The following is an 11,902-nucleotide window of genomic DNA, read 5'->3' on the forward strand; positions in this document are numbered from 1 at the left end:
CAATATTCACACTACAATCCATAACAGCAGTTAAATTACAGTTCTGAAGTAGCAATGAAAATAATTTTATGGTTGGCGTCACCACAACATGTGGAAGTGCACTAGAAGTTTGCAGCATTGGGAAGGCTGAAAACTGCTTTAGACAATAGCTCTATTTGGAGACACACAGGACTTGGAGTGCTATGGTGCCCTGTAAGTGTCACTCTTTTTCCATCTTACAATCGATAACTGTTGCACACCACTTGCTAGGATATTAATCACCACAGGCATAAGTGAACTTTTCTCATCATGACACAGGGTGACAAGTCTTTGCCGAGATATTCAGTACCAAATTCTACAACGTGCCGTAAATATTGCAATGACACCTTGGGAAGAAAACCAGACTTGTCTTCTGGAGGGACAAAAAAAGCATCCTTGGTCTGCCTTAATTTTCTAGCTTTGTACTACTTTATAAACTGGAATAGTACAGACATTTTTGTATTGGGAAATTAAAAAAAACACTTAAAATACAAAATATGAAGTCCTGTCTCCTAAAATCCCTGTTACTCTCCTACTTGAATCTTGGGCTTTTTAGGGAACATGATAAATAGCGTAGATATTTGCAGTGATTCAGAAGAGGGTTTCCAACTTTGCGGCCTTGACATTTTGGCCTGGATCATTCTGTGAAGGGTGGGGGCCTGCTATTGTGTTGTAGGAGGCTCTATCTACAAAATGTCAGCATCATCCGCTCTGGCAATTAAACACATCTCCCAGCAATGCCCACCGGCTTTAGAATTGACCAAATTTGATCAATTCTAGAATACTCATTTAGACATCTGCTCACTTCTCTCACTGGCTGTTGATGCACATCTCCCTCAGTCGACAGAAATGAAACATAACCAAGGGAGGAAACGCAATGGTTACCCTTAGGCAAAACCAATCATCAGTAAAACGCCTGAATTTCTTTCCATTGTCCCTCTAACAAGTCAGTACCCTTCCTCCCAAGGCACATTCTCAGAGAACTTGAGAGTTTCTACTTTTTCAGCCCTCCTCTACACAAAAGGGAAAAAAAAATGCCAAAGGAAAATTGACCCTATACTCACATGAGTGTCAGTTACGCAACCATTCCTTGCTCTAAATTTTCCCTCAGAAGCTGAAACACTGTGCCGTGGGCAAACCACAGTTACCAGCAATGAGAAACAACTCACTGTTTGCAGAGTCAGCTTTTCGGAATCTGCTCAGGTCAACGTTGGGTGGTCTGCTCGGCTTGGCTGGAGGCGGGCCCAGGACGGACAGCGGAGGCAGCGGCTTCTGCTTTGGGGTTGCTGAATTCTTGTCTCCTTTTTCCTTCTCCTGGTTTTGTCCCCATGGTGTCCCCGCTGTCAGCTTGGAAGGGGCCTTAGGGAATCTGGCCGACTCTTCCTGATTAATTTTGTTCAGAAAGATGTTCTTTGTGACATCTGTTTTCCTCTCTTCATTTTTTTCTTCAGAGGTTTTGGAGAGCCCTGGGCTCCCTCTGCTCGCAGCAGGTTTCAGTACCACTCCAGGAAAGGGTGAACTTGATGTTCCGTGGTCTTTATTCTCTGGGTCTTCCCTAGCTGGTTTCAAAGGGCCGCCCTTGGACTTGACCCCTAGTGGCACTGGAGATCCTTTCTGGACAGGTGCATTCTTAGAGATGCCCTCCTCTTCCTGCGAGTCCTCTGTACTTAGGGATGGCTTCTGGCCAAAGGCGTGTCTGGGAAATCGGGGTTTGGAGTCAGCATCTTGTGCCGCTGCTGTGAACTTGCTCTTAACTCCAGCCACCTTTGAGAGCCCTGGCTTCAGATCATTTTCTGGGACTGGGGGAGTAGGCCCTGGCTTTGGTCCTGGCGTCTTTAAATCAGACTCTTGGTTCAAATTGTGAAGCTTATTCCCAGGAGGCCGTAAAACCACAGGTTTGGTATCTTCTTTGGTCAAGTTGGTGGGTTTGGGGCTTACAGGTTTCAGAAACCCCACTTTGACCTCAGGGTCTCTAGAAACCGAGTTTGGCTGTGTTCCAAATCTTTGGTTCACTCCAGTAGGTTTTAAAAATGGGGGTTTGGGCTCCTTGTCAGACTTCTCCTCATAGGTAGGTTTCACTGCCAAGGGTGGTTTTGTGGTCCCAAATTTAGGCATGTTGCTGGGTCCTGCGGGAGGGCTGGCATTTCCTTGGTTATCAAATAAATTCTTTCTTGATTGTACTCCAGAAGGCGAGTTTTGTCCCGTAACTTTGAAGGGCCTGCTGTTGGCGGATGCCTCCTCTGCAGGGTTACTTCCCGTGTTGAACTTCGCCATGAGGGACTTCACATCTGTTTTTCCATCCTACAAAGCACAAGAGAACAAAACCCAGCTGAGATCCAGAAATCTTAGATGCGATTTAAAATACTATACCTTCAAGGGCTTCCTGATCTGTGGCCAGGGTGCTGAGGTGCCGCTGGGTGCCGGCATTCTGCTGATTGGTTGACCAGCTTTTGTAACATTTAAGTTCCTCTATGGCAAAATAAGTTGTGAGGGTTTCTTGAAAAGGGAGGGCTTAAACTTTACTGGGCTTAAACTTCTGTTGTTTGTCATGCAGAGACTGGCTCGTTTATCTTGAAAACGTTTCTCTGTCCTCTCAGTCTGCCTAGCTCTTACTGGCTTCACTCTGGCTCTGCAGTTCTCTACCTCATCATTATTATTATTTGCTTCATTTGAAAACATGTGGAAGTGGCTCACAAATGATTTCTCCAACATTTTACTACTAAGACTCATGTGGAAACCGGACTTCAAAACGAAAGCAGACCCTGTGTATTCAGGCTACATGCTTTTACCCAGCAAAGCGATGCTTAGCATCGCTGTGGCTGACGAGAGCTTTCCTGTTCCTGTTGCATTGAAGGTGTGTTTGCTGTTAGGGAGGTGTTGCAGAACATCCCAGCCCTTCTAAAAATATCAGAACAAGGTTCCCTTATTATTTAAAAGTACAGAATGCTACGGTTTGACTGTGTGCAGACTAACAGGCCATGAGGTAGAGGCACAGGTCAGAATATAGAGGGCAGTAGGCCCGCAGCAGAGGCTGGCTAGGAAGTCTCATTTCCAGATCTTTCTCTCAGTCTTGCTCTTCCACAATGACTTTTGTCAGTCCTCTGAGGTCCTGCCTCACCAGCCCTCCTCACAAGAATTAGGAAATTATGCAACAAAGATGGCAGATATTGGCCTTTCTTTGTTGATGTTGAATTTGTTAATGTCCAGTTGAACCTGGAAGGATTAGTAGTGTGTTTGCTCCTTCTTTTAAAAATTAGGCATTTGAGGCTGGGCATGTGGCTCATTTAGAGAGAGAGGGAGAGAGAAAGGGAGGGAGAGAGAGACCTGCCTAGCAAACATGAAGCTCTGGCTCAGGTGCTCAGCACTCAGGAAACCAGGTGTGGTGGGACCCTCTGTAACACCAGCATTTAGGAGGCAGAGACAGGATGATCAGAAGTTTTTGAACGTTAAGGTCATTCTTGGCTACACAACAAGTTTGAGACAAGCCTAGGCTACATGAGATCCTGCTTCAAAACAAAACAAAACAGAGCAGGAAGAACCTCCAGGTACATCAGCACAGGATTCTGAGACTTTACAGAGAAAAAGTACAAAATACTACACAGAAGACGTAGCTCAGTGTTAGAGGTGGTGCTCAGCATGGGCACACACAAGCATGCTCAAACACACACACACATGAACACATGCACACACGCATGCACGAATCTACACATACAGGCACATGCACATACACATGCATGCATTAACACACAAGGGTACACACACAGAATTTTCTCTCTGCTTTGAAGGAACTTTCTGAGAGGTTTTTTTTTTTTTTTTTTTTTTTTTTTTTTTTTTTTTTGATCCTCCGCTTCTCCTAGAGCATTATAATTTGTATTCTTTATGTATAATTTCTTTTAGGTTTATAAGACAAGGTGGAATAGTAAAGATTAAAAACCTAGGCTTGCGAGCCAGGTGGCAGGGAATATTAATGAGTTTTCTTATCTCCTCCATGCAAATGTGTAGGTGCTGCTCTTAGACAAATTAAATGAGTGCACAGGACAGGCGGTGTATAAAGCTAGGGAGCACTAGCACATCAGAGGACTTCCTGTTTTTGTGTAAAGAAGAGAGCTTAGTAATCATCTGTTTGCCTTGCTTGCTGCGCTGCTGGGAAATAGCACTGCTCTGCTGCACTATCTTGCTCATCACAGGGGAAAACCCTTGAAATACCCGTGGCCATGGTCAAACACCAGGCCTTATTTTTAGTTCTGAAACCATGGAAGTTGTGGACGTAGAGTGGAAACTGTAGTCTTGGCTGCTAATCCAGACCCAGGAGACCCTGCAGAGTTATTGACTGCAGCTCAAGCCTTGACTTTACCACGTAGCATAGCACCTAGCAAGTTACTGACTTTTCCGCGTCTGCTTTCTTCATCTCTGGGATCAGAACTGGAATTCCATTTTTCACTGGGTTCTTGTCTTGATGAGGATTGAATGGGCTCACGCAAGTGGTTAGGTGTATAGCTCAGTGGTAAAGTACTTGCTTACCAAACATAAGGCCTTAGGTTTGTTTCTCAGCTTCAAACAAGCGATATAAACAAGATGGATCGAGCATTGAATGTAACTCCTATGCTCTGATTTTCTGCCATCGTCATTGTTTGTAATTCATAACATTGTCTTTTCCAGATCGATCAAAAATTGAAGTTATTTACATAAACGTGTCTCCCAACAAACCCAGTTGTGAAATACACAGAGAGTTATGATGTGTGTGTCTGATTCAGCAGTACTCTTGAGAGTTTTTACTGGATCCAGAAAGATGGGGTAGGAGGGAGCAACAAGTCCTTCTCTGGGGCCTCTTGAAGAAACAGTAAGTGTACCGGAGCTCACCAGTATGTTTGGCACATAAACAACCTGACACCACTCAAGCCACACAGTTTCGCTGTAGTGTGGTTTGACCAATTAGCACTGTTACCGAGTGAATTAACTAAGATTGTCAGCCCTTAGCTTCAATTTTAACATCAATGTCATTGATGAAAGAAAAGGAAATAATGATTAAACATTAGTATTCTAACCTTTTAATTTCACTAAAATTTGAACATTAAAAAAAAAAAGATTTATTTATTGAGTATACAGTGTTCTGCCTGCACATGTGCCTGCATGCCAGAAGAGGCACCAGATCTCATTACAGATAGTGTGAGCCCCTATGTGGTTGCTGGGAACTGAACTCAGGACCTTTAGGAGAGCAGCCAGTGCTCTTAACCTCTGAGCCATCTCCCCATCTGCCACAAATTGAACATTTATTCACTGTTTTTACTTTTAAAAGGGGTGAGGGACTGGTGGGATGGTTCAGTAAATAAGAGTGCCTGTCACCAAGCCAAATGGCCTGAGTTCAGTTCTCAGGACCCACATGGTGGAAGGAGAAAACTGACTACTGAACATTGTCTTCTGACCTGTCTATACACGTGCCAACCTCACACATACAGGCACACAAAATAACTAAAAATGTCTAAAGGTAGGAACAATGTCTCAATTCATGCTAGAGAGTAAAACAACAGTTTTACTCCTGACCCTAATGCTAGGATGATCACATGTCCTTACTTATCAGGGCAGTACAGATAGAGACCAGCTCCAGAATAAAATCAGGCTCTCTCTTGCTTCCAAAACCAACCTGTGTTAAAAATAAATTTCTGGGGTAGGCTCCTGCACAGAGGGCCTCTGAAAGATTCTACCCTGAAGGGTATCAAAGCAGAGGCTGAGACTCATAGCCAAACTTTGGGCAGAGTGCAGGGAATCTTATGAAACAAGGGGGGGGGGATAGAAAGATCTGGAGGGGACAGAAGCTTGTGATCTTTTCTGAGATTTATACTCCAACCAAGGACCATGCATGGAGATAACCTAGAAACCCTGCTTAGATGTAGCCCATGGTAGCTCAGTGTCCAAGTGTGTTCCCTCGTAATGGCAACAGGGACTGTCTCTGACATGAACTCAGAGTGTTCATGTCAGTGAAATGGCTTGCTCTTTCATTTCCTCCTCCTGAGGGGGTGTGTGCAGCCTTACCAGGCCACAGAGGAAGACAATGCAGCCAGTCCTGATGAGACCTGATAGACTAGGCTCAGATGGAAGTGGAAGAGGACCTCCCCTATCAGTGGACTGGGGTAGAGGCATGGGAGGAGAAGAGGGAGAAAGGGTAGGATTGGGAGGAGACAAGAGAGGGGGCTACAGCTGGGATATAAAGTGAATAAATTGTAATTAATAAAACAATAAATAAATTTTAAAAACAAATTTCTGCTTCTGGGTTACCTTACTCAAGATCATCCTGAGTGAAGCAGAAAGACACACATGGTATATACTCATTTGCAAGCGGATATTAGGCATAAAATACTAAAATCCACAGACCTAAAGAAGCTGAATAACAAGGAGGACCCTAGGGAGGATGCTTAATTCTCATTCAGGAGGGCAAACAGGAGAGACACTGGAAGAAGTGGAAGAGAGGAAACAGGACAATAGTCTACCGTAGACCAACAAAGCCACCAAATTTGAGCCCATGGAGGACTGCAGAGACTGATGCACCAACCAAGGACCATGCATGCAAGGACCTAGACCTCCTGCCTAGATGTAGCCCATGGCAGCTCAGTCTTTCTGTGGATTCCCTAGTAAGGGGAGCAGGAGTTATCTTTGACATGGACTTGGTTGCCTGTTCTTTGATCACTTCTCCCTGGTGGGGTGAACTTGCCAGGCCATAGAGGAAGAGGATCCAGGTAGTCCTGATAAGACTTGATAGGCTAGGGTTAGATGGTAGGGGAGAAAAATCTCCCATTTCTGTAGACTATGGGAAGGTATAGGGGAAGAGGGTGGGACCAGGGGAAGATGAGGGAGGGAGCTACAATTGGGATATAAAGTGAATAAAACATAAAAGAGAAAATAAGAAAAAGAAAAGAGAAAAAAGAAAATATATTGTTAATATAAAAAACAAAATTCATAGCAACCTTTTTCAGTTCCTTCTCTAGGGACAACCATTTACACACACACACACACACACACAGACACACACAAACAAACAAATAAAAACATATCCTTGCACACAGATCCACTTATCCACCTTTTGTTTCAACTTTAAAACTGTAAAACAAAAACAAACACAAACAAACAAACCAGAAGCCCACACACCTGTACTTTGCTTTCGTCTGGAAACCATTTGGGTTGCATATTTAGTGTGTATATTGTCTACTCAGTGAGATGCAAAAGCAAGGACCTGATTTTATTTTCCTTCCTCTCTGTAGCAACATGCCTCCTCCCATGCAAACATTCTTTTCAGGCCTGGAATTTTCTCCCACAATATACTTTCGACACACCCGCTGATGGACTGAATGACTGATCAGAGTAGTAGGTAAATTATTTCTTCACCTCTTTGGTTGACCTCAGCCATGAATCCATTCAGAGATCTCTATTCCATTGCAAAATGGCTGTACTGGGTTCCAGTCAGCTGAGCCTCCAAGGCTGGAGTGAGTGTGAGGCCCCTTCTCAACAGGATGTGGGAACTTGCCTCTCACCACAGACTAAGTTCCTGAGGGCAGGAGCTGGCTGCTGTGGAGGGCAGGGGCATGAGTGGGAGGAGCTGGTGGCAGAAGCTGCAGTAGCAGCCTTAACTGTGTCAACCCTTTCTGACGGAGGTGGAGATGCTTTTGCCATGTCCCACTAGCCAACAGTGCCCTATCCCCAGAGGCTTACACTGTGAGGTAAAATGTCTTCTGAATGATATACCTGGCATCCATGGGCTCTCCCAAGGCGGTGTGTGCTTGCCTATTTCCCTGTGGTGGCCTCAATACAGTGTCTGAGGACTTCTGTGGGTATCACATTGTAACCCTGGCTCTGATGCCACCCAAGGCCCCTGTTATCCAGGACCTTTTCCTTCTGTCTGCCGTGTGTAAATGGGTGGAGAGGAAGAAAGAGAAAGCTCAGCTGCCCATCCCCCCCACTCCCAAATGCCTTGCATTCTTGAGCAGGATCAAAGACTAGGAGCTTGGAAGCTCTATAATTCTCCAAATTAGAACTGTTGGGCCTTTTCTTCCTTGCTATTCTATTAGATACCTCTTGCACACCTACTCTTTTTCTTATTTATTTTTATTATTAGTTACATTTTATTAACTCTGTATCCCAGCTATATCCCGCTCCCTCATTCCCTCCCAATCCCACCCTCCCTCCCTCATCTCCTCCCTGCCCCTTTCCAAGTCCACTGATTGGGGAGGACCTCCTCCCCTTTCATCTGACCCTGGTTTATCAGGTATCTTCAGGACTGGCTGCAAAGTCCTCCTCTGTGGCCTAGCAGGGCTGCTCCTTCCTTGGGTGGGTGGGGAGGTCAAAGAGCCTGCCATTGAGTTCATATCAGAAATAGTCCCCGTTCCCCTTAGGAACCCACTTGGTTACTGAGCTACCATGGGCTACATCCGAGCAGAGGTTCTAGGTTATATTCATACATGGTCCTTGGTTGGATAAATAGTCTCATATAAGACCCTTGTGCCAAGATATATTTGGTCCTTGTGGAGCTCCTATCCTCTCCAGGTCATATTAACTCCCTCTCCTTTCATATGATTCCCTGCACTCTGCCAAAGGTTTGGTTATGAATCTTAATATGTGCTTTGATACACTGCTAGGTAGAGTCTTTCAGAGGCCCTCTGTGCCTTCAGCAAAGTGGCTAGATACAAAATCAACTCAAAAAAATCAGAAGTCCTCCTGTATACCAAAGACAAAAGGACCAAGAAAGAAATCAGGGAAACAACACCCTTCACAATAGCCACTAATAACATAAAGTACCTTGGGGTGACTCTAACCAAGCAAGTGAAAGACCTGTTTAAAAAAAAAAAAAACTTTAAGTCTCTGAAGAAAGAAATTGAAGAAGATATCAGAAGCTGGAAAGACCTCCCGTGCTCATGGATTGGTAGGATTAACATAGTGAAAATGGCCATCCTACCAAAAGCAATCTACAGATTCAACGCATTTCCCATCAAATTACCAACACAATTCTTTACAGACCTTGAAAGAAAGATTCTCAGGTTCATATGGAGAAACAAAAAACCCAGAATCTTCAAAACGATCCTGTACAACAACAGATCATCTGGAGGTATCTCCATCCCTGATCTCAAGCTGTACTACAGAGCAATAGTAATAAAAACTGCATGGTATTGGCATAGAAACAGAAAGGAGGATCAATGGAACCAAATAGAAGATCCAGAAATAAACCCACACATGTACGGATACTTGATTTTTGGCAAAGAAGCCAAAACTATTCAATGGAAAAAAGACAGCACACCTACTCTTAAGGTGGTCACGACTTTCAAAGGCTTGAGCATAAATAATGGCGGAAGTTAAACACTACTTTCTGTGTGCTTATGATGTCTTTCACACTATTAGTTTTTGACTCCTTGATGAGAACAGAGCGAGGTGGGCTGCACACCACACAGAAGATGACAGTATAGATTCTATAGATACTCTACAAAAATGATCAGTTTTAAAATGGCCTGTTTTGCTTTTCTAATCTCTCTCTTTCTCTCTCTCTCTCTCTCTCTCTCTCTGTGAATGCATGTATACATAATAGGATGATATATTTTACAGCAAATTTCATCTACATCTACTTAAGACTTTTAAAGTTCCTTTAGCTTACATTATCAAAGCGTACGAAATGAAAGATTATCTTTGAAGAATTTACACTTCTAACTATCAATTATTGATAACTGTAAAAGGTTTTCACACATATGTTGTTTGTTGCTGATTTGATTCTTGATAAATAGAATTATTGTTTATCGTATAATATAGGATAAGTTCTTCCATTCTTCTTGCTCCCCACCCACACAGTCTTAGCCTTCAGTTACTCTTGTGTGTGTGTGTGTGTGTTTTTTTTTTTTTTTTTTTTTTTTTTTTACAAAAATCAGCAGGAGAAAATTCATTTTGCTAAATACATCTAAAAAGTCTTGTTGACTGAGAAACTCTTTGATATGGAAAAGAGATGCTTTGCTCTTCCCACCTCCTCAGCTTCCATATTCCTCCCAACACACACAAGCACACTGACACGTTTCCAGGCATTCCAGTCCTTTTTATCACCTGAAAAAAAAAAAAAACTTAAAAACTCAACTATTATGGGAGATAGAGGGGCTTGTGTGGGGTTTTCTTCTCAGCATGTGAAAAGATCTGAGACAAGAGATCTGCCCAGATGGCAGCAAACTGAGACAGCTGGCAGCGGCCACTCAACGAGAGGGACCAGAGTTTTAAGCAAAGCTGAAAACAGACATTAAGTGAAGGGTCTGGGAGGTTCCAGAACAGAAGCAGATGGTCATTTGGACTATGGCACTCCAGGGCGTGACAGTGCCGGAGGCACCTCTGACTCATCCCCGACCTTCCTTAGGCCCCGTCCCACACCCTCTCTTCTCCTTTTGAACACTGAGGAGGCACATGCAGTGTTGAGTGTCAGCCTTCAGTAACCACCTGACGCCTCCTGCTTTTTCCTCCTGTACAGTGACAAGCCCCTGCACCAGCTGGATTGCTTCCTTCACCTTTGGTGTTACAGAGCTCCCCTCCGGATTATGCCCATTCTCGTTAAAATTGTGATGTTTTCCATTTCACACTTTCCACAGTATACACCTTGCTCCTCTCACCTTGCTATCCTCTTTCCCATACCTTCCTCATAGCTACTCCGGGTTCTCATTCATTTCTCCATCCCTCCCTCCCTCCATCCATCCATCCATCCACCCACCCATCCATCCTTTCATCCTGTTTGAGAGTTCTAGACATCTCTTATATATGCACTGAATCTAGTTTATCTTGCTTTGCCACTCCCTAATTTATTATGTATTCTTTATTCCAGGGTGTAAGCCATCCCCATTTACTCCTGTATTTAGCAAACATTGATGTAGTCTGGTGTCTTATTGCTAGTTCTCTTCTTAGAAGTAATCACACCATAACTGCGAAATTTCATGTACACGAGGTAGAAAATTCTGACATGTGCTGTCACATAACCTCTGAAGTCACTTGACTCAGAGAACCGAACCAGTCACTCTGAAACTAACATTGTGCAGTCCCATTTATACAAGGTACTCATCGGAGTCAAATTCACACAGGCAGGGTGGTTTGCCAGAGGCTGGGGAGAAGGGAATGCGGAGGCAGTGCTTGATGGATGCCCAGTTTCAGTTGGGAAAGATTAAAATGTTCCTAAAGGGACAAGTGAGAGTTGCACCATAACATGAACATATGTGATACAGAATTACACATTTAAGTAGTTTAAGACAATCGGGCTGGGCAAATGGCTCAGTGGCTAAGTTACTTTCTGCTCAAGCATGAGGACCTCTGTAAAGGCTGGGTGTGGCTAATGGCTGTCTGTGATCGAAGCCTTGGAAGGCAGAGACAAAGGAGCCCCAGAGCAAGTTAGCTATCCAGAGGAGTCCCATTATTAAGCTTCTGGTTTGATTCCGAGACTGATGACTAAGGTTGAATAGCTATGGTATATCTCTGACTCCCACACCAGCCTTGGGTTTCATGCAGATTCCCCCCTCAGTCTCTTTGTCTCTCTCTTCTCTCTCTCACTTTCTCTCCTCCCTCTGTCTCTCTCACACACACAAAGGAAAAAAAATGACAGATTTTATGTTAACTATGATTACTACCATATGAAAATTCAGTAAAATCAGTGTACTTGGAGACGTATTAAGTGGGGTGGATAATAATGGGTCACTGTCATGGATATGACAAGTCAGAAACTATCTGAGAGGTGTAAGCATAGGTGTCAATGACCAAAGCTGTTGACTGACATGGAAAATACAGGCGTTTTGGGTGGTGTCCTGGGACAGGACAGGGTAAGCAAAGGATAAGAAGCACAGTGCTTCCTTCCTTCCTTCCTTCCTTCCTTCCTTCCTTCCTTCCTTCCTTC

The 11,902-nt window shown here is 43.9% G+C and overlaps 1 protein-coding gene across 1 annotated transcript in view; it reads right to left on the reverse strand.

Annotated features, from left to right (window-relative positions):
• The window catches only part of Fyb1 (FYN binding protein 1), a 139,097-nt gene that overhangs the window by 75,785 nt on the left and 51,410 nt on the right, over positions 1 to 11,902 (reverse strand). The window contains exon 2 of the mRNA XM_055601147.1: positions 1,188 to 2,319. Within this exon, the coding sequence (XP_055457122.1) occupies positions 1,188 to 2,319 (1,132 nt within the window). The remainder of the gene's footprint in view (positions 1 to 1,187; positions 2,320 to 11,902) is intronic.

The sequence above is a fragment of the Psammomys obesus genome, unplaced genomic scaffold, assembly GCF_907164565.1.
Source record: "Psammomys obesus unplaced genomic scaffold, mPsaObe1.curated_primary_1811, whole genome shotgun sequence".
NCBI classification, from domain to species: Eukaryota; Metazoa; Chordata; class Mammalia; order Rodentia; family Muridae; genus Psammomys; species Psammomys obesus.